This window comes from Balaenoptera borealis (genome assembly GCF_965194805.1).
Source record: "Balaenoptera borealis genome assembly, chromosome: 19".
Classification (NCBI taxonomy): domain Eukaryota; kingdom Metazoa; phylum Chordata; class Mammalia; order Artiodactyla; family Balaenopteridae; genus Balaenoptera; species Balaenoptera borealis.
Window position 1 is genome coordinate 51,645,500 of NC_138878.1, and position 23,751 is coordinate 51,669,250.

General features: G+C 41.0%; 1 protein-coding gene across 11 annotated transcripts in view; it reads left to right on the forward strand.

Moving 5' to 3' along the window:
• The first annotated feature begins 23,459 nt into the window (after positions 1–23,459).
• Positions 23,460–23,751, forward strand: part of LSM14A (LSM14A mRNA processing body assembly factor) — a 53,035-nt gene continuing 52,743 nt past the window's right edge. For 3 of the 11 annotated variants that reach the window (XM_082366520.1, XM_082366522.1, XM_082366518.1), the window contains exon 1: positions 23,464–23,745. In XM_082366520.1, coding sequence (XP_082222646.1) covers positions 23,625–23,745 — 121 coding nt within the window. In that variant the 5' untranslated portion in view covers positions 23,464–23,624. Of the gene's footprint in view, positions 23,746–23,751 lie in introns of all 11 variants that reach the window. The other 8 variants (XM_082366523.1, XM_082366526.1, XM_082366525.1 and 5 more) reach the window with 6 other exon arrangements.

Sequence of the window (23,751 nt, forward strand, 5' to 3'; positions counted from 1 at the left end):
TCTTTCAAAAATTTCTTGTACATGTGTGCTTCCAGGTGAATTTTAGGATCAATTTTTTAAATTCCTTAGAAAATTTCTATCGTGATTTTTATTGGGATTATGCCATATATTTAGTTTATTTGTAAAGCAACTACAATATTGAGTCTTTCCATTCAATTAATATGGTTCATTTATTGAGGAATTTTCAATCAAGTGTTCTTATGTAGGGCTTGAACATTTTTTTGATATATTATGTATATGATGTAATTGCACAATTATGGCTTCTGTTGCTATTATAAAGGAAATATTTATCCCATTATATTCTCTATTGTTGGTATATAAAAAGGCTTTTTCTTTTTTAAATATCTGGCCACCTTATTGAACTCCTTCATTCATTTTTCTAGTTTTTCGTTTGACTCTTTTCATTTCTAGGTTGTGGTAAAGTGTTAAAACTTTCCTTTGTATGAGAATCTGACTTTTGATTAATTTTCTAACAATGTTTTCCTGGAAACAGATGAAGATGGCATGTGTCAACTAGGCAACATTGTTTATAATTACAATGACCTCTAGTTTGTAACTTTTATCTGGACTGGGAATCACCTAGCCTTGGGTTCCTTTTTTAATCTGAAGGTCCCTGGTGGGGACCCAGAGCCATCTTGCTGAGTGAACTGCTGCAAAGATTCCCACTGCTAGGAATATCTGACCGTGTTTGCTGGCACGTGTGGTTCCTGTCCTATGTCCCTGAATAGGCCAATGTCATGTGTGGCCTGCAATAGTCTTGTGAGTCTCAATATTTAGTCAAATCTAAGAAGACCCCCGCCCATGGGCATTGCAGAGTGGCGGCAGCAGTAGGCTAGACTTTCAGACCGTCAATTCAATTTGACCAGTGGGCTATGAGATAAAGGAAGGAAGAAGGAAATTCTGACAAGGTGCTAAATGCCTGTGTGGGAGAAGCCATCTACCTATTCTCTGATGTTGAAAACTCTGCCGTATATAACAGGGGATAAGTCATCCCCTTGGGGGGGGCAGATGTGGGCTAGAGTAAAACCAAATTCACACTGAGAGAAGAAATTGTTCCTGTCCTTAAAGGGACTCACTGCAGCTGGGCTACAGGAACTGATTAATAGACATTGGCTGGGTGGGTGTTGGACAGGGGTGGCAAAGACAAGAGAATGAACCAGAAGACACCATGCTTGTGATGGGGCTGCCACCTGATAAAGCAGGTGGAACTGCCAAGTAGACTGACTCCATGCAAACTTTAATCTACAGAGCGATGTTTGAGAGTACCCAAGACAGTAGAGGGCAAAAGCAGACAGCTGGCTGTGTGGTCGCCATCAGGTCCGAGCAGGGCTACATGAAACAACAGTGTAATAGCATTTGGGGTCAATAAAAGGTTAAAGAAAGTGGTAAGGGATAATCCCAGGTCAACCTAAACATCATCCATGGGTCTGGTAAAAGCTGTGGACTGAGAATGCTTTAAGTCATTTAAGGTTACACGGGAGCCTGACCAGTGTCCTCTGCTGCCATCTAGTGAAAACTTGATGGGAATGCAAACGTTTTCTAAAGTGACAAGAGATTGTTAAGGCAATAATTGGTTGTTTTAAAAGCCTAAGCTGTACTTTCAGACTGGATAAAAACTTTGATTTACAAATGGTATATAGGGGGAACAGATTCTTCTTCTAAAAAAGTTAAATAAATTTCAGTGTAGTAGGTTCCATTTGCTAAAAACTATCATGTAATATTGTTAGATGTAAAATGCCTAGAAATCCCAGAATAAAGGAGGTATTGTAGGCACTGTAAAGACAGATGGCCTTGGGACTTCCCTGGTGGCGCAGTGGTTAAGAATCCGCCTGCCAATGCAGGGGACACGGGTTCGAGCCCTGGTCCGGGAAGGTCCCACATGCAGTGGAGCAGCTAAGCCTGTGTGCCACAACTACTGAGCCTGCATGCCACTGCAACTGCTGAAGCCCGCTCGCCCAGAGCCCATGCTCCGCAACAAGAGAAGCCACCGCAAGGAGAAGTCTGCGCACTGCAATGAAGAATAGCCCCTGCTCTCTGCAACTAGAGAAAGCCCGCGTGCAGCAACGAAGACCCAACGCAGCCAAGAAAAAAGACAAATGGCCAAAGCCATGGGGATGGACTATAGGCAAAGATTTAACAAAACACTTCTGCATGACAATCTAACCTTAGGTTTATTTCCCTGAATGTATGTTGAGTATGTTGCTAGGCTACATTATGGTAAAAATGATCATTGGTGGGACTTCCCTGATGGTCCAGTGGTTAAGACTCTGCACTTCCAACACAGGGGGTATGGGTTCAATCCCTGTTTGGGGAACTAAGATCTCACATGCTGTGTGGTGAGGCCCAAAATTTATTTTTAATTTTTAAAAATGATCATTGGTAACTTGCATCTGGACTGACAGACCTGTAACTACCTGATGGGGAAACCATTGTTTTGGGCTTCATGAGTGTAGAACTCATAACTAGGCACATTCCTTGCAGAAACCCTGGAAGCTATGCCTATGGAATTGTGAGATTGTCTCTTGTGAGGCATGGGACTTTTAAATCAAAGCAGCTCTCATTAAGGCCCAATGTGTATCTAGCATCTTTGCACCTACCGAGTGAACTATAGCAAGGACACTGTCTGTAGCTGCAGGGAAAGTCTGAAGCTCCCCTGCCCTATCTCCTTCTAAAGAGACTGAGTGTGACCTATGGTCATCTTGTGAGTCTGAATAAGCCTAAGAGACCACTAGTGGGCCTTGCATAGGTAATTATATCAGCTGCCAAAAATGACTTTTGTTTTCCGTAACTATACTCATTTCCTTTTCATTTGTTATTTGTTATAATTCATTGAATTACAGTGAGCATAATGGTGAAGGGAGGGAGGGGGTGCAGGGGTGAAAAGGGGAGAGGGAATGCCCTGTCCCCACATTTTATTGTTTCACTTTTTATTATGAAATAATTTTGAACATATATAAAAGTTGCAAAAAGAATATAAAGAACTCCTAGAAAGACTTCACAGAAGATTGACCAGTTGTTAACATTTTGCCACATTTGCTTTATGTTATTTTTTTCTCTCTCTACATATATATGTATTTTTATTATCATTATTATTATTTGAGTGTAAGTTACAGCCATCATATCCCTTAAATACTTTATTGTGTACTTCCTAAAAATAAAACATCTATGTACATAATTACAGTATAATTCTCAAATTGGGAATTAGCATCAATACAACACTATTACCTAATTAACAGACCTATGAAAATTTCCATAGGTCCCACTGGCCCAGGACTCCAGAATTCCATGCCCAAACAGCCTCGAGCCCATTTCTAGGTTGGCCTCCATGGGCCTCTCTTCCCATGTCCACCATCCTGAGGCATGGCACATTGCCACTTAGGGTGTGCATTTCCCTAGGCTTGAGTGTGACCTCAGGTGGCTGTTTGGAGGAATGTAGACAGATTTAACCACACAGATGGGGCCTTTATACTGTTGGAAAGAACTGAGAGTGAGAAGAGAAGGGGGACCAGGCCACAGTTGGGGCTGGGTCTCCCCATTCACCATGTTCTGACATGGAACTCCAAGGAGTCTGAGAAGTCTGCATTTGACCTGGCCTTCCTGGTCGGTTTGAAGGTACAGTTTATCCAGAGAAAAAGGAAATAACATATCTTATGTAACTGTTTATTGTTTGAATTATAATTTTTTTTTTTTGGCCATACTGCACAGTATGTGGAACTTGCCCAACCAGGGATCGAACCCGTGCCTCCTGAAGTGGAAGTGTGGAGCCTCAACCGCTGGACCACCAGGGAAGTCCTTGAATTATAATTGTTAAACATTTAGACGTATGGTACGTGGTCTTCATTTGTAATTTGCCCCTGCTGCATAATGCAAGTGGCAGCCTGGGTAAAAACCACAAACACTTCTCAGAACAGTCTCAGGGTGAATTGGTCCCCACAGGTATTCACCTGCGAAGGGAATCTGCAAGCTGGCTCCTATTGTCCCTGGGAGAATCAGGAGCAGTCTGTGGCAATGCCTCCCAGCCTCCCTTGCCTGCAGCCACTCAGCTTGGCAACAAGCCCCAGGCTTAGTGCTCAGCCTTTCAACAATACAGAGCAGGGACTTCCCTGGTGATCCAGTGGATAAGACTCCATGCTCCCAATGGGGGGGCCCAGGTTCAGTCCCTGGTCGGGGAACTAGATCCCACATGCGTGCCACCGCTGGGAGTTAGCATGCCACAAGTAAGAGTCCTCATGCTGCAACTGGGACAGCCAAAATAAATAAATAAAAATAAATAAATATTTAAAAAAAAATTCAGGGCAGATCCCAAACTGGCCATTTCCTCATTCTTCCTACCCTCTACCTCTGGAATGTCTTTTCTTTCTAGTTTGTCTAATTTCTTTGAACCGCTTGGTATTTGACCAACAAAATCCCCTATGACGGACTTAAGACCTCTGGAGGTTTCTGTGTCTCCCTCTCATTCATTTAACACACTACTACCACCGCTACCACCCCACCACCATGGCTACAGCCACCCACACTGCCACCACTGCCTCTAGTCAGCACAGGGCCTTAAGGCACATTTCCCTTACCCAGAACTCTCCAAAGCCAAAAGATATTGTAGGGGTTTGCATCTTACCGACACTAGTGTACACTCATGTCCAAGACACCTTGGAATTCCAACTAAGTAAGTAACACCAATATGGTGCCCAGATCTTAGAAGCGAGGTATAGCTGGAAAAATGAGCAACTATTTTAAATGTTACACCAGTAAGTACCTCTAACTTTTAATATTTTTTAGAGATAAATTATGTAAATATCACTTTCAATAATATAATACTGTCGGTAAGGCAGCCAATAACATCCAAATTTAAGAATTACTGCTACATGATTTACATAATTACTATAATATAGTAACATATAATTTATTGTTATATAATTTACTGTTCTTTTCATAATTTTGCTCAATTTTTTTTACTTTTGTCCTAAACTTACTTTCTATAAATATAAACTCTAGGGAATTCCCTGGCAGTCCAGTGGTTAGGACTCGGTGCTTTCACTGCCGGGGCCCCAGGTTCAATCCCTGGTCGGGGAACTAAGATCCCACAAGCTGCGACAGTGTGGCATATATATATATATATATATATATATGTAAACTTTAAAAGTTGTTCCATTGTAATTTGTTTCTTTTTATGATGCTTTGAATCTCCAGAAAAAGGCAATTTTTATGAAAGTGTTTTGCAATAACGCATTGATTAGTTACTCCATCATTTTTATTTGCCAAAAGTTATGCCTATTACTTATCATAACTTATTTATATCTTCAATAGCTCTGGTCAACTATCAGAATACAAAATCAGTCAAGATATGCAGTAGAGCAAAACAGAAATTTTGCACACAAAGCAGTAAAGCTGAATCAGTTATTGAGTAGACTGCTTTCTCTTCTAGCTGGGTGCTGAGGTTTGAGCTGAAAAGACTTGAGTACAAGTCTTGCCTCAACCATTGTCCACCTGAGGTCAAAACCATCACCTTCTCTGGCCCTTGGTTTTCCCAGTGTAAAGAGAGGAGCATGGTAACACTGATCCTCTGCTCTACTACACATGAAGTCGTATGAAGATCAACTGATAAAAATGCTCTGTTAACAGTACATTAATGCGCTATTTGTGATCATCCCACAGCATGCAAAATCTGTTCATTAGATCATGATTCCTAATGCTGCAGTGGTGTGGCAGTGTGCTGGAGCAGTCCTCTCTCTTATTGGAAGTGTACACTGACAATGATTACCTCCTTAAATTTTGCACACTAGGTGCCTACCTTGTCTCACCCTATCCCTGGCCCAGATACCTTGGAGGGAGACACTTACAAAGCCTGCAGATGCAGAAATAAGCCAATGTAATCGTTTCCTGGTCTATTGTGCTCTGGTACTGAAGTTCCATTGTAGAGGGATTGACCCTCTGCATTCCTCTGCATTGGGCTCACAGTGGGCCTAGAAGTCATTGGATTTTAACTTCGTGTCCCATCTTGTCTAAGTCTGCTTTACATCTGCACATACACTTCAGGAAAAAAAGTGCAAGAGCGACTGTGAAGCTCTGCTATAGATTCTCTTTTGAATTTGGACCTGTGGGTTCATGTATCTCACCAAATTTGGGGAGTTCTGGACCATTGGTCTTTGATATATTTTTTTCCTCTATTTTTGGAATTCCAGCTACACATGTATTAGACGACTTGATATTGTTCCACAAGTCACCGAGACTGTTCATCTTTTTCAATAATTTTCTCCCTATATTTGAATAATTTCTACCAACCTGTCTTCAAGTTGACTCTCCTGTGTTCTGCAGTTCCCTTCTGCTATTAAGTCTATCCCATGGATGTTTTTGATCATCCTTAATCCTGGGCTTACTTGTAAGACATGGCCCTTTTGGATTTCAATAAAAAGCTTTAGGAGTTCAGTGAGCCCCTCTTATTTGTCAAGACTTGAACTTCAAACTAGTACAGAAATTTCTGCCTAAAATTCTAGCTAAAACTTTCAGCTGGGTTCGCTGAGGTCTTGCCCTGCACATGTTCCTGTTAGAAGTCAGCCAGGGATTTGATGGGAATTTATATGCAGATTTTGTAGTTTCTCTCTATGACTCTCTCCTTTCTGGGATGTCCTCTATCAATTTCCAGCTATTTTGGCAGCCCTAAAATCTAACCTCAGTCTCTTCAGCTAGTAAGACCACCACTTTAAAAAAAAAAAAAATTATTGAAATATAGTTGATTTACAATGTTGTGTTAGTTTCAGGTGTACAACAAAGTGATTCAGTTATTCTTTTTTTAGGTTCTTTTCCATTATAGGTTATTACAAGATATTGAGTATAGTTCCCCACCACTTAGTATTTTAGCTCTATTCTACCATGTGTCATGTGCTGCTGAAAAATGGAAGTGCCCTTGGAGGAAAAGTCTGATAAACTGGCAGTAACCCAGTTTCCTTCCCTTCTTATAAGACCCATGTTCTCTTCAATTCCTGCCTGCTTTAGATTGCTCACCAGTGCCTTCAAGCAATAGCATTTAAAAGAATTTTTTGATCCAGGGTTAATAATTATTATCAATAGATAAGTCAGTTCAATACAAGAGACTGTCATTTCCAAAATTAAAACCTCACCTTACATAACATTTTTGTGTGTGTGTGTGGCCGTGTTGGGTCTTCGTTGCTGCGCATGGGCTTTCTCTAGTTGCGGCAAGCAGGGGCTACTCTTCGTTGTGGTGCACAGGCTTCTCATTGTGGTGGCTTCTCTTGTTGTGGAGCACGGGCTCTAGGCGTGCGTGCTTCAGTAGTTGTGGCACCTGGGCTCAGTAGTTGTGGTTCGTGGGCTCTAGAGCACAGGCTCAGTAGCTGTGGTGCAAAGGCTTAGTTGCTCCGCGGCATGTGGGATCTTCCCAGACCAGGGCTTGAACCCGTGTCCCCTGCACTGGCAGGCAGATTCTTAAACACTGTGCCACCAGGGAAGCCCTCCATAGCATTTTAAAGGGGCTGCTTCGGCGTGGAGTGTCACAACACGTGAGATGCTGGGAAGCTTGCCCTGGCATGCTGCCTGAGAGCCCTTAAAGACTCCTTTAGGGAGGCCCCTTGGAAAAGATGGGAAGCAGGCTGACTACCAGTGTCCAATCAAGACATGTTAAGAAAGAAAGCTGAATCCTCATTCTCCATAGTGGACAGACAATGGACAACACTAAAACTGAAAATTCACGAACAGCATGTCACTTAAAGTCACGGGGTAATTGTGGGGAAATAAAAAAAAGAAAGAAAGAAAAAAGAAGAAGGCTAAAAGAAGTGCCTCTGAGTATGATGTCCATCTAGGTTTTTTGTTTGGTAGAATTCTTGGTAGAAACTTTGTAAAATTATTTGCTTCTTAAATCTATGTGCTTCTATAATTTTAATAAAGATTTAAAAAATTAATAAAGGAACTACTTTTCCTTGGACACTTAATTGTAGCAAAATCATATACAGTGAAGATAAACTCTTTCTAGTTTTTCTTCTGGTAAAATATATGTAACTGAAAATTTACCGTTTTCACCATTTTTAAGTGGCATTAAGTATATTCACATTGGGTTTTTTGTTTGTTTGTTTTTATTTATTTATTTTTGGCTGCGTTGGGTCTTCGTTGCTGCATGCAGGCTTTCTCTAGTTGCAGCGAGCGGGGGCTACTCTTCGTTGCGGTGCGTGGGGCTTCTCATTGCAGTGGCTTCTCTTGTTGCAGAGCTCGGGCTCTAGGCGCGTGGGCTTGGGTAGTTGTGGCTCACGGGTTTAGTTGCTCTGCGGCATGTGGGATCTTCCTGGACCAGGGCTCGAACCCATGTCCCCTGCATTGGCAGGTGGATTCTTAACCACTATGCCACCAGGGAAGTCTCAAGTATATTCACATTGTTGTACAACCATCACCATCATCCAACTCCAGCACTTTTTCATCATCCCAAATTGAAATTCCATACCCATGAAACAAAACTCCCCCTACTCCTTGCCTGCCCCCACCCCTGGTAACCACCATTCAACTTTCTGTCTCTATGAATTTGACTATTCTAGGTACCTCATGTAAATGGAATCATACAGTATTTGTCCTTTTGTTAGAACACTCCCTTTTCAAAATGAGTGAACTACTGGTTAAAGATGGCTGTTTAACCCACATTTTTATCTCCATGCCTTCCCAATACCCCACTAAAATAATAGTAAAGGAGGTAAAAGGTGCAACAAGAGATGGGAAACCACCAAGAGATAAGAAATTTCAACACATTTATTGAGGATGTAAAGTAGAGGGTGAACACAAAGAACAGATATTGTATGATTCCACTCACGTGAGATATCTAGAGAAGTCAAATTCATAGAGATAGAAAGTAGAATGGTAGTTGCCAGGGGCTATGGGGAAAGGGGAATGAGAAGGTATTGTTTAATAGGTACAGAGTTTCAGTTTAAAGAACTGAAAAAGTTCTGCAGGTAGATAATAGTGATGGTTACAAACAATGTGAGCGTAGTTAATGCCACTGAATTGTACTTAAAAATGGTGAAAATGGAAGTAAGTCAGACAGAGAAAGACAAATATGATATCACTTATATGTAAACTGTAAAAAAATGATACAAATGAACTTATTACAAAACAGAAATAGACTCACAGACAGAAAACAAACTTATGGTTACCAAAGGAGAAAGCGGGGGGGAGGAATAAATTAGGAATTTGGGATTAACATATACACACTACTATATATAAAATAGGTAAACAACAAAGACCGACTGTATAGCTCAGGGAACTATATTCAATATCTTGTAATAACCCATAATGGAAAAGAATCTGAAAAAGAATATATATATATATATTATATATATATTATATATTATATATATATTATATATATATTATATATTATATATATATTATATATTATATATATATTATATATATATATTATATATTATATATATATATATGGACTTCCCTGGTGGTCCAGTGGTTAAGACTCCGTGCTCCCAATTCAGGGGGCATGGGTTTGATCCCTCGTGGGGGAACTAAGATCCCGCATGCCGCACAGTGTGGGATAAATATATAGAGATAGGTAGATAGATAAATAGATAGATAGCAATATCTAGATACATATAGATATATAAAACTGAATCACTTTGTTGTACACCTAAAACACTGTAAATCAACTATACTTCAATTTTTTTTTTTACTTCAACAAGGCCTCAAAAAATTGAAACAACAGTCGTGCTTCTCCCTCCCCACGTGAATCCTCAGTAAAAGGCAAAAGATTCACTCGATTATGAAGGGAAGCATGAGTATAGATTATACTTCAATTTTTTTAAAAAAGTAAATCAAAAAGCAAACACACCAAAAAAAGGGAAAAAAATGGTGAAATTGGTAAATTTTATGTTATGTATATTTCACCACAGATACACAAAAATAGAGAGTAGAAGTCACTGATGAAGCCAAGTACAGGAGGCCAAGGACTGAATGCATGTGGTGGACAGTAGGAAGGAGAACAGCAGCCCAGTGGGAGCAAATCATCCCTCAGACGCCCAAGTGGCTTGTGTGCTGTGCGCAGTACAGCAAAGGGTAGGAGCAAGACATGGGGCTGAATGCCACTCCTCTCCCCACCACTCTCACCTAGCTGCCTTGTGATGGCCTGACATGCAACTCCCAGAAAAACTACAGGAGTTCTCTAAAAAGGAATTGAATGCCTCAAAACTTCCATAACCTGTCATTTAGAGGTGTACCCATTAAACATCTAAATAGTGGCTTCTGAGACAAATAATGTATGATATCACTTACATGTGGACTCTAAAAAATACAACAAACTAGCAAATAAAACCAAAAACAAGCAGACTCACAGTTACAGAGGACAAACTGCTGGTTACCAGTGGGGATGGGGAGTGGGAGGCAGAAACTACTGGGTGTAAGGTAGGCTCGAGGATACAGTGTACCACATGAGCAATATAGCCAATATTTTATAATAACTGTAAATGGAAAGTAAGCTTTAAAAATTGTACCAAAAAATACAAATGTTTTAAATAAATAAATGAGTGGCTTCCCACCTGATCACCATAAGGGAAGTCCTTCAGTCAGCGAGTCCACTATAAACACAAAGGCCCCATCACAGAGATGATTTATGATCTCGTTCTTACATATGTTCCAATGGTCACCATACTCTGATGAAAGCCTCCAACATGAAAGACTCACTCTAAGATAAGCAAACAAAATCATAGCCAAGAGGCAAGGGGCATCTTCATACTATGGAACTGACCGTACAGCAAGGGCTATACATAGTCAAAATAGGCACCACCAGGACATAGCAGGCCTACCTTACAATGGTAGGCCTGTAAAAGTCACAACAGGGACCTCCCTGTAGGTCCCATCCTGGACCTCCATCCTGCATGGAGGAAATAAAAACAACTCAGGAAAAGAACTTTAAAATATCTCTAAGTACTTGCCCTGTGAGATAAATCTTCATTTATCATAGCTGGAAATTAATAGATAATGTCTACAACGGATGAATCAAGGTTGATGATGTAAGCATATTATTTAGAGACAAAGATAACCACCAGGAGAAACAGCTAAAAAGAGTTAGAAGTGGAGGCCTCCATAGGTCCACGGCTGGGGAGAGGTAGGCTAGGAATAATTGTTATGCATCATAAGCCCTTCTGTATGATTTGATGGTTTAAACTTATGCACATATTAGTGGTACTTTGATTTTAAAAAAACTTTTTTTTTCAAAGAAAATGACTGGAAGGTTTTTTCTCATGTAGCATTGTTTCATTCTGGAATTTTCCAATTAAGCTTTTGGCTAAACACATATACATAATAATGATAATTATTCAGGAAATTGGGAGATTTGTAAAAACATTGTGTGCCATCAGAGTAACCAAGCTCGGCTCTAACACATCTTGGCCTTTCAGGATAATTAGACCACACTGGAGGCCCAGATGGGGTGAATGAGAAAGCCATGGGTGTCTGCCGTATAGAACTACTCAACTGGCAACTGAAGTTTGCATGTTAACTTAGTACACAATAAGAAATGAATAAATATGCTTAGATTTGGGGCAAAACATTTTACTTTAAAAACCAAACATAGGGGCTTCCCTGGTGGCTCAGTGCTTAGGAATCCGCCTGCCAATGCAGGGGCCACGGGTTCGAGCCCTGGTCTGGGAAGATCTCACATGCCATGGAGCAACTAAGCCCGTGTGCCACAACTACTGAGCCTGTGCTCTAGAGCCCGTGAGCCACACTTCTGAAGCCCGCGCGCCACAACTTCTGAAGCCCTCGCGCCTAGAGCCCATGATCCGCAACAAGAGAAGCCACTGCAATGAGAAGCCTGCGCACCATAACAAAGAGTAGCCCCCACTCGCCGCAACTAGAGAAAGCCCGCACGCAGCAACGAAGACCCAACGCAACCAAAAATAATAAATAAATTAAATAAATAAATTTATAAATAATAAATAAATTAAATTTATAAAAACAGACAAACAAACATAGAACATAGGTGCAGTTAATTGATGTCCTACACAACTCATTTTAAGCCTTCATGTATTAAAATAGAATCTTCAAAACTACAAGTAGTTCCTTCTATAGCTTGTTTTTTAAAAAGTCACCTCCTACTGTATCTGTGTTGTAAATTCACAAAATACAAAAAAAGAAAAAATCTATTAGTTCATCTAACAGAGAGGTTTTGCACGTCTGCTCTGTGCAAGGTCCTGAGTTGGTGCTAAGAATGCAGTGGTGGAAAGGCACATATATTCCCTGCTCTCAGCACAACTTACAGACTAGGGTAAAATGTGCATATGTAAATAGGCAATTTTACCACAATGTGACAGCACAAAGGACTTAGTACAGGTTGAATAGGATCGTGTAGGAGGAGCAACTATCTCAGGACAGCAGTGAGAAAGCTTCTGGATTGACGTGATACCTAGGCTGAGAGCTGCAGTGGGAAGGCTCAAGGGGGAGAATCTGATAGAAATTTAACATAGCTTCTGGAATGGAGGGCAAAGTCTGAGAAGTGGAGACAATGGGGGACAGTGAGATGGGAGAGTTAAGCTGGAGCCAATTCATACAGGGTTTTGTAAACAACATACGCTGGGTTATTCTAAAAATATAGAGCAATGAGAAGCCATTGAAAGTTTTGGGGCAGGGGCTTGCAGGCCAGGTCTGGCATCATCAGATTTGCATTTTTGAAAGATTTCTCTCAGATAAACTCATTATAGATTAATTTCTGTTATTTTGGAAAGATAATACTTTCCAATCAGACCCACTTCTTACCCATTTCTATTGTTTGTTGTTAAGGTCATTGGACAAATATTTGAGTAGTGGTAAGAATATATAACTAACTATAGAGTGCTATTAAGTTTATAAAATGCTTTACCATATGTACTCTCACTGCATACACTTAGGAGGCAGATGGTTATAGAAAGAGATTTGGCCCTGATTTCACCACTCTTCGACCTTGTGTCATGGAAGATACATAACTCAGAGGGCTACTGCAAATTAAAACAATGAAATTACGTCTTCTGTGCATTTAACTATGTAAATTCAACAACCATGCTCTGAAAAGAGAGAGAGAGACAGAAATCAGTAACAATTCCACTCAATGTGCACACACCCAAAGCAAATATGGGATGGAAAGCATCCTCCATAGCACCAGTAATTAGTCTCAGTTTCAGTGCATCTCTCATAGAATAAGCATCTCACTGTACTGAGAGTGGCTCTGGTATTTGAAGGGACATACTTTAAAAAAAAAACAAAAAACAACAACAACAAAAAAAAAACCCCACAGCCCTTAAAGGCCAGTCAAATATGTCATATGTTATTTAACTGAAGGACCGGCAGTCCACCTCAATTCTGGAGGAAAAACTGGCTGTGAGGGTATAATGGACATATTCCTAATGGATATATATGGCCCTCAAATCTTCCAAATTCCCCTTCCAATTAGGCTATAAAAAGTCACAACAGGGACTTCCGGGGTGGTCCAGTAGGTAAGACTCTGTGCTCCCAATGCAGGGGGCCCGGGTTCGACCCTTGGTTGGGGAACTAGATCCCGCATGCCACAGCTAAGAGTTCTCACGCCGCAACTTAAAAAAAGATCCTGCGTGCCACAACTAAGACCCGGCACAGCCAAAATAAATAAAATAAATAAAATTTTTTAAAAAGTCACAACAGACCACCACTTCTACTGTAAAGATAGGGGGAAAATGGATAAAATACAATATCATATTTATATTTACAGATATCACAAATTAGTCTAAAGGAACTAAATTCTAGAGAAGGGGGACAAAACTTCATAGATGAGAAGAGATTAGTGGCTACTGGGGGCATTGACCAAGTCTGGGCATGGGCAGGCAGATGATGGGACCTGCCATAGTCAGAGGTCTCTGCTTGGCTAAGAAGGCACCACTGATAGATTAAACATCTCCATGGGCTAGAGCAACAGATGAGAATTTATATAAGAACTTAAAACACCAAGCTAGTCCTCCTCTTTGGTTAAATGGGTAGCAGTACAGGAGGCTGGGGCCTGGACTGAAGGAGACAGATCTCCATCAACTCCCAACACCTGGATCCAAGTCCCACTAGAAGGAGGGGCCTGAAATACACACAGATCATATCTTGCCCTTAAGACATTTGAAGCCCAGGTGAACTGAAACTAACTAAAACTGCAATCCAGCCCAAATTCAGCTCAACTCTTGATTGAGTCTGAGTGATCAGCCCTTCATCCTAGTTGTCTGGCAGAGGAAAAGGCTTGTCCTTGCTGGGAAAAAAATCTTTTGTTCCAGTCACTCTGCTTCTTTTAAATACAATGTCCAAACATACAATAAAAAACTATGAGATGTGGGCTTCCCTGGTGTTGCAGTGGTTAAGAATCCACCTGCCAATGCAGGGGACACGGGTTCAAGCCCTGGTCCGGGAAGATCCCACATGCCACAGAACAACTAAACCCGTGCACCCCAACTACTGAGCCTGTGCTCTAGAGCCCGCGAGCCACAACTACTGAGCCCACATGCCAAAACTACTGAAGCCCACGTGCCTAGAGTCCGTGCCTAGAGTCCTAAATGTAATGTAAAGAGTAGCCACCACTCTCTGCAACTAGAGAAAGCCTGCACGCAGCAACGAAGACCCAATGCAGCCAAAAATAAATAAATTAAAATGAATAAATTTATTTTTAAAAAAAATTATGAGATGCAAAGAAGCAGAGAAATACGATCCATAGTCAAGAGAAAGAAAAATCAATACATACAGATCCTCATATGACCCAGATGCTGGAATAAGCAGGAAAGAACTTTAAAATAACTATCACAATTATGTTAAAGTAATCAGAGCATAAGTTGGACAGAGTGGATAAGAAGATGCAAATTTTCAACAGAAAAATACACTTTCTTTTTTTTTTAATTTATTTTTTTTTGGCTGCATTGGTTCTTCATTGCTGCATGTGGGCTTTCTCTAGTTGTGGCGAGCAGGGGCTACTCTTCGTTGCGGTGCACAGGCTTCTCACTGTGGTGGCTTTTCTTGTTGCAGAGCATGGGCTCTAGGCACATGGGCTTCAGTAGTTGCAGTGTGTGGGGTTCAGTAGTTGTGGCTTGCGGGCTCTAGTGCACAGGCTCAGTAGTTGTGGCGCACGGGCTTAGTTGCTCCACAGCATGTGGGATCTTCCCAGACCAGGGCTTGAACCCGTGTCCCCTGCATTGGCAGGTGGATTCTTAACCACTGCAACACCAAGGAAGCCCAGAAAAATACACTTTCTTAAGAAGATCCAAATGGACATTCTAGAACTGAAGAAATACAATACTGGATGGGATGAATACTTGATTGGAACCAGCAGAAGAAAGGATCTGTGAGCCAAAAAACAGGCCAATCGAAATTACCCAAAATGAAGCAAAGAGGAAAAAAAGAAAAAGCAAATAGAACAGAGCATGAGAGACATGTAGTAAAAAGCTAATTCAGTCTAGACTACAGTAAGTTATGGATGTATTTTATAATTTCTAGGGCAACCACTAGTATAAATGCAAAAAGGTAGAGCTAAATTTCCAATAGAGGAGGAAAAAATGGAATAATAAAAATTATTTGATTAATACAAAAGAAAGCAGAAAAGAAAAAACAAACAAAAAGTAGAACAAAGGAAAACAAATAGCAAAATGGTAAACTTAAACATAATCATATCAATAATTATATTAATTATAAATGGACTAAATGTTCCAAGTAAAAGTTAGGACTTGTCAAACTGAATGTAAACAGAACATTGTTATATGCTATTACAAAGTACACATTATAAATAAAAGGATACAGATAGGTGAAAGTAAAAGGACTAAAAATATATGCCAAGCAACACTAGTCATGAGAAAGTAGTTATAGCTTTATTAGTATCCGGTAAAGCACCTGACAGAAAGACATTTCATAGTGATAAAAGGGTTGCTTCATCAGGAGAGATTAACAATCCAAACTACATGCACTTCATAACATAAATGAAGCAAAAACTGATAGATATAAAAAGAAAAATAGATTAATCTATAATCATAGAGACTTTTAACATACCCCTCTCAGTAACTGACAGATAAAACAGACCAAAAAAATCAAAATATTTGAAGAACACTATCAACCAACTTGACTTAGCATTTATAGAACACTAAACCCAGTAACTGCAGAATACACATTCTTTTCAATTGCATATGGAACATTCATCAAGATGTCGGGCTGTAAAACAAGTCTCAGGAAATTCAAAGCATTGCATGCAGAGCATAATCTCTGACCATGATGGAAATAAATGAAAAATTATTAACGAAAGACATCTAGAATATTCTCCAAAGTCTAGAAATTATGCCACACACTTGGAAATAATTTATGGGTCAAAGAAGAAATCACAACAGGAATTAGAAAATGTTTCTAACAGAATAATAATAAAAACAATACATATTAAATTGTGTGGGATGCAGCTAAAATAGTTGTTAGAAGGAAATTTACAGGTTTAAATGCTTATACAAAAAAGAAGAATAGTTTAACATCTATAATTTAAGCTTCTACCTTAAGAAGCTGAGAAAAGAAGAGCAAATTAAACCCAAAATAAGTGGAAGAAATAGTGAAGATAGCAGTAGAAGTCAATGAAATGGAAAACAAACAATAGATAAAATTAACAAAACCAAATCTAGTTCTTTCAAAAGATTACTAAAACTGATAAACCCTAGCAAGACTGATCAAGGGAAAAAAGAAAGAAGACTCAAATTATAGGGGAAACATCACTACAGAGCCTATAAACGTTAAATACACATTGACAGGGTATTATGAATAAGTTTATACCAATACAATTTCACAACTCAGATCAAATTCCTTAAAAAAAAACTTAGTGAAGTCGACATAAGAAGAAATAGAAAATCTCAAAGGTTCTACTCTACTCTATGAATGTAAAGTTTTATAGAAGAGAAACTTATTAAATCGGGGATCAAATTCACTAACACTTGCTAAAGTGAGATGTGATCACTTTAGGGAATTGTTGACTCTACCTAATTTTTACTTGACTTTACCTAATTTTTACTTGCAATGCTGCTGCAAGGAGTGCAGTTAGTGGACAGCTTTCAGTCCAAGTCCTTGCTCTTCCTGAGTAGCCCAGGCCAATGACAGAGCACAGCAAGGGTCCTAGGGCCTGACAGTTTCTGCCTGATGTGGGTCTATTCTAAAGAGCAATCTTTGCTCAATGACCCCCTGTTAGGTTGCCTGAGACTTTGTCAGATCTGCAAACTCTACCTGCTGAATCCTGCTTCCTCTCCTTTTTATCTTTCACAGGCATTATCTCAATAAACCTCTTTCACTTATGTCTCAGAATCTACTTCTGAGGAGAACCAGCTGACAAACATGCTCAGTTTAGAACTCAACCCTGTTTAAATGTGGCTCCTCCAATGTATATAAAATGACTGACCCAATCATTTGCCTTTCTTTTTGCATCACTTAGGAAATGTATTTGACTGCTAGTTAAGAGAGACAAAATAACACTGACATGGGACTTCCCAGGCGGTCCAGTGGTTAAGACTCTGCTTCCACTGCAGGGGGCATGGGTTCAACCCCTGGCTGGGAACTAAGATGCCGCATGCTGTGTGGCCAAAACACTGACACAAGTAAGGTAGTTGACAGTCCAAGCTGGTAAGGTGGCTTCACAGTGTCATAAAAGTCCCAGCCTTCTATCCTGCCAGTCATGTGAATGAAGCCATCTTGGACCCGCTAGACCAGGCAAGTGGCCACACAATGATCCTAGATGATGCTACATGAAATAGAATTACTTAGTCATGCCTTGCTCTAAATATTATGAAATATAACAAAATGGTAATTGTTTTAAATTATTGAATTTTAGGGACTTCCCTGGTAGCGCAGTGGTTGAGAGCCCACCTTCCAATGCAGGGGACGCAGGTTCAATCCCTTGTCAGGGAACTAGATCCCACATGCACATCACAACTAAGTGTTCACATGCCACAACTAAGGAGCCCACCGGCCACCACTAAGGAGCACACATGCTGCAACTAAAGGAGCCAGCGAGCCACAACTAAGGAGCCCGCCTGCTACAACTAAGACCCGGCACAACCAAAATAAATAAATAAAATAAATAAAGATAATAATAAATAAATAAATAAATAATTGAATTTTAGGGTGGTTTGTTATACAGCGATAGATAACCAGAGCACATCTCCTAATACAGAAAGAAAAAATTAACATAAAATCTTATATCTAATACCTTGATACAATAGCATTTTGAAGTTATTACTTTTCTGCTTTATTTTCATATGCTGCCTGTTTTTTTCCTTTAAAAAAGTCTTTATACTCATACAATTTTGTATTTAGCTTTTTAACTTAAATATTCTCTTATGTATAACTGATTCACTTTACTGTACACCTAAAACTAACACAGTATTGTAAATCAACTCTACTGCAATAAAAAAAATTATTCTCTTATAAGCATGTGTCCATTTGGCTATGTAACCTTAGTGTAATAGAGTCATAATAAGAGGAGACATATTTTTTATTGTGATGCAATTCACATACCATAAAATACACTTTTTAAAGTGTATAATTTAGTGGGGTTTTTTTAAAAAATATATTTATTTATTTATTTATTTTGGCTGCGTTGGGTCTTTGTTTCTGCGTGCGGGCTTTCTCTGGTTGCGGCGAGCGGGGGCTACTCTTCGTTGCGGTGCGCAGGCTTCCCTTATTGCAGAGCACGGGCTCTAGGCGTGCAGGCTTCAGTAGTTGCGGTGCACAGGCTCAGTAGTTGTGGCTCACAGGCTCTAGAGTGCAGGCTCAGTAGTTGTGGCACACCGGTTTAGCTGCTCTCTGGCATGTAGTATCTTGCCAGACCAGGGCTCGAACCCGTGTTTCCTGCATTGGCAGGCAGATTCTTAACCACTGCGCCACCAGGGAAGCCCAATTTAGTGGTTTTTAGAATCTTCGTAATGTAGTGTAACAATCACCACTATCTAATTCCAGACATTTTCATCACCTGAAAGAGAAATCCTGCACCCATTAGCAGTCACTCCCCATTCCTACTCCCCAGCCATACTCCTCAGTCCCTGGCAACCACTAATCTCCTAATCTATTCTGAACATTTCATATCAATGGAATCATACAACATGTGTCTTTTGTGCTGATTTCTTTCACTTAGCGTAACATTTTTAAGGTTCATCCATGTTGTAGCATGTACCAGTACTTCATTTCTTTTTATGGCTAAATAATATCCCATTCCATGGATATATTTTGTTTATCCATTCATCAGTTAATGGATATTTGGGTTGTTTCCACTCTATTATAAATAATGCTGCTATAAACATTTATGCACAAGTTTTTTGTGGGGACATTATTTTCAATTATTGTGGGTATATACCTAGGAATGGAACAGTTGTGTAACATGGTAACTCTATATTCGACTTTTTGAGGAAGTGTCAAACTATTTTCCAAACAGGCTGCACTATTTTACATTTTACATTCCCATCAGCAATGTATGAGGGTTCCAATTTTTCCACATCCTTACTAACACGGGTTCTTGACCATCTTTTTCATTACTAGCCATCCTAGTAGGTATGAAGTGGCATCTCACTGTGGTTTTGATTTACATTTCCCTAATGATTAATGATGTTAAGCATCTTTTTCGGTGCTTCTTTGGCCATTTGTATATCTTCTTTGGAGAAAAGTCTATACAAATCCTTCACACATTTTTTTTAATTTATTTTTTTAATTGAAGTATAGCAGATTTACAATGTTGTGTTAATTTCTGCTGTACAGCAAAGTGGTTCAGCTATACATATATATACATTCTTTTTTATATTCTTTTCCATTATGGTTTACACATTTTTTAATTGGGCAACTTAATTTGTGTTTTTTAATTTAATGTTTTAATTTCTGTTAGTTGTAAGAATTCTTTGTATCAATATATTCTTTATATATTCTGAATCTCTTATCAGATCTATGATTTGCAAATAGTCTCTCCCATTCTGTGAGTTGTCTCTTCACTTTCTTGATAATGTCCTTTGAAGCACAGAAGTTTTTAATTTTTATGAAATCTAATTTAACTATTTTTTCTTTGGTTGTTTGAGCTTTTTGTGGCATAGCCAAGAAACCACTGCCTAATCCAGGTCAAGAAGATTTACTCCAATGTTTTCTTCTAAGAGCTTTATAATTTTAGCTCTTACATTTACGTCTTTGATCTATTCTGAGCTAATTTTTATCTATACTGTGAGGGTGACTTTGAATCTTGCCTGTCAAGAGGAGAAGGAATAGAGAGCCTTTCATATCAAACAGGAGATGAAAGAATGGTTAGAAGTGGGAGAGTGATACATATGTTCTGAGAAGCAATGAATTCAGTGTGGCCAGAGCCTAAGGCACACAGAGAGTATGTTGGGAGTTACAATGAATAACTGTGGCCACACCAAAAGACGGTGAGTGGCAGGAGTCTATTTCCCCCATATTCTCCATCAGCCACTCGCCAGCCTCACCAAGCAAACACAAATGTAAAAAAAAAAACAGTGTACCAGCTAGAAACATAGCTTTGGACAAGCCTCCCATCCTTTTCATCTCCTCTTTCAACTTGATTGCCTTTCCTTAAGCCCTCCAATGTAGAAATCCTAGAGTTTCTATTGCTGAAAACATTCAATGGAGAAGTAGTTTTGTCTGTTTGTTTGTTTCTGTAGGCTACCAGAAATCATTGATGGTCTTAAGCAGGGGAGCAACGTGAGATTTCGGTTTTCAGAAGCAATGGTAGTAAAAGTTGTCACCTTCTCAACCTTTTTCTAGCACCTAAGTTAGAGATTCACATGCATAATACACTACGGACTACCACACTGATCAGCTGCATTTATGCACAGTTCCTGGTGCCCTAGGGTGCAGGAAGCTATGAATTGAAAAACATAAAGTAGAATCACCAAGATTGGTGATTGATTGCGTGTAGCCAGATAAGGACTCTGGTTTCAAGACTGGACACCTGAGTGAGTCCTGGGGCCAGTGATAGGGACAGGGAGCATGGATAAAGGGCAGGTTTATTTTGGGGATGGAGGGGAATAGATGCAGATAATTTTGAACATGTTGAGTTGGAAGTGCCTGAGGGACACCCAAGCAACTGCATCTAGTAAGTACATAGTTAGTGCGACCCTGGAAATCAGGAGATCTGGCATGAAGATGTAAATCTGGGAATCAGCTTATATATGGAACAGCATGAGCTCACTCAGGAAGCATGAGAAGATAAGCTGGGTTCCAGCCCTGGAAGGGGGAGGAAAGAACAGAAATAAGAGTTCAACTCCCTGGCAGGGACTTTGTACTGAAGCAGGTATTTCATAGCCTTCCTTTGAAGCTATTGTGCACCAGACCCAACACAGCCTCTAGTCTTCTCTCCTGCTTCCCACTCTTTATTGCCAGGCTTCTCACCATTTGTTCACTCAGCTCACCAGACATCCTGCCTGTGCTCTGCCTTTATCCAACTTCATCCAATTTACTGAAAAGCTCCTCTGTTCCAGGCTCTGTACTAGGTTCTGACCATATAGCAGTGACCAAAGTCACATCCCTGTCTCAAAACATTTACATTCTAGTGAAGGAGACAGACACAAATAAGTAGAGATATTGGAGGGAGATATGAAGAAAAAGCAAGCAGAGTAAGGGTATGTAAAGTGATGACAGTGGTATAATTTTATCTTTTTTTTTTTTGGCCACACCACGTGGCATATGGGATCAGGCAGGATCTTAATTCCCCAACCAGGGATCAAACCCGTGCCCCCTGCAGTGGAAGCGCAGAGTCTTAACCACTGGACCGCCACGGAAGTCCTAGGTGGTATTATTTTAAACAAAACAGTAAGGAAAGTCATCTCTAGAGGTGACACTTGAGTAGAGATCTGAATGAAGTGGGAAAGTTCTGGGTGAAAAAGGGGTGGCTAGAACAGAATGGTGAAGTGAGGTAACAAGGGACTAAATCATGTACATCCTTATAGGCCAAAGTAAGGAGTCTGGCTTTCATTTTGTGTGATATGAGATCACTGGGGAGAGGAGTATTGAATAGAGGAGGGATATGATCTGACTTAGATTTTTTAACAAGATCCCTCTGGCTGCTGTGTTGAGAATAAACTACTGGGGACACGGGCAAAGGTAGAAGGACCTTTTAGGAGGCTACTGCAATAATTCTGGCCAGAGTAAGGGTGGCTTATTGTAGGGTAGGGGTGAAGACGGTGAGAAGTGCTCAGATTCAAGATATATTCTATATGTGAAATGGACAGGATTTTGCAGTCAGAACAGATGGCGTGAACAGTTGAGTGGAAAGGTTGGGTTTACAGGGGAAATCGGATTATGGCTTCGGACACACAAAGTTGCCAATTAGACATTCAACTGGAGTTGCTGATGCTGAAGAGGCTGTGGACGTCGCCTGCCATATAAGTAAACATAAGGATTTTACAGCTATCAAGCCGTCAGCCACAGTAGCCACCCCCAACTGTGCACCCTGAGGGAGTTCAGGACGGAGAAAAACAGTTTACTAACCCTAGATAGTTAAGGTGCATATCAAAAGAATGATTTCAATGAGCCCAGACTCTTACATCTTCCCGTACATAGAAAAGTGGTGAATTCATTAACTTGAGATGTCTGGTTTTTCTTCAGTTAAGAGTAATCTTCTGATGTTAGGCTACCTGGGTTGTTCTTTTGTTTTCGTTTTTTCAAAAACTCCTATATATCCTGGCTCCTCCCTTACCTCTTCCCAGTAGGCCCTCAGAGCTATCTCAGAGGCTGTCTCCAGGCTTAAATCCTCAGCAAAATCCCGGAATAAAAGACAATTCTCAACCTTTAGGTTGTGCTTTCTTTTTTTTTAGTTAACAAGGCTATGGCTTATATGAATCCAGAGTCCACAGAACTGAACAAAACTGCAGACAAACACTTGGGATTGGTCTGTGTGCAATGGCATTGAAAGCAGTGAGCCTGGATGAGGCAATCTGAAAGTGCTGGACAGAATCCCACCTCCAGGAGCAGCGAAGTGGAGAAGAAGGGAGACTCGCTGGGTAACAGATGCTGTAATGGGGCCATGAGGGTTCCATGAGGGGCGCAGTTGCCTCAAAGGCGAAGTGCCTGGGTCTTAAAGGGGCTCACCAGGAGCTTGGAGGCGGGTTGGAAACCTTCCAGGTAGAGGGACCCGCTTTTGCAATGACACCGGACTCAGGACAAGATACAAGGGGTCTGGAAATGGCGGAGGCCGCAGCTGAGGTCAAGAGGGTCGCGCGCACCGCCACTCCAGCCCACAGTGACCTGGCGTCTCGAGGCACTCGGCCTCTCCGTGAATCTCCTCTCAGGCCACCCGGGCACGGTAGCGACAGACCAGACCAAACCGCGTAGCTAGAATTACCGAGGCTGCCAAGGAGTCCGGAGCCGCCCACAGCCGGCCGAGTCTCGCGAGAGCGCGGCCTCCCCGGCCCAGCATGCACCGCGCCGCCGCCGCTGGTGCTGCCGCCGCCGCCGCCGCAGCCTCCGCGCCGCGGCTTGAGGGCGGGAGGCTGGGGGAGGGTAGCGGAGCCGGCGCCGCCGCCATGTTGGGTCTGAGGCGGCTGCTGTAGGCGCCTACGGAGCAAGCGGGCGTGCGGAGCGGCCACAGCGGCGCGGGATCTGCCTCTCTGCTAGCGGCCGGGAGCGGCGGCGGCGCCGGCGCCATGAGCGGGGGCACCCCTTACATCGGCAGCAAGATCAGCCTTATCTCCAAGGCGGAGATCCGCTACGAGGGCATCCTCTACACTATCGACACCGAGAACTCTACCGTAGCTCTCGCCAAAGGTACGC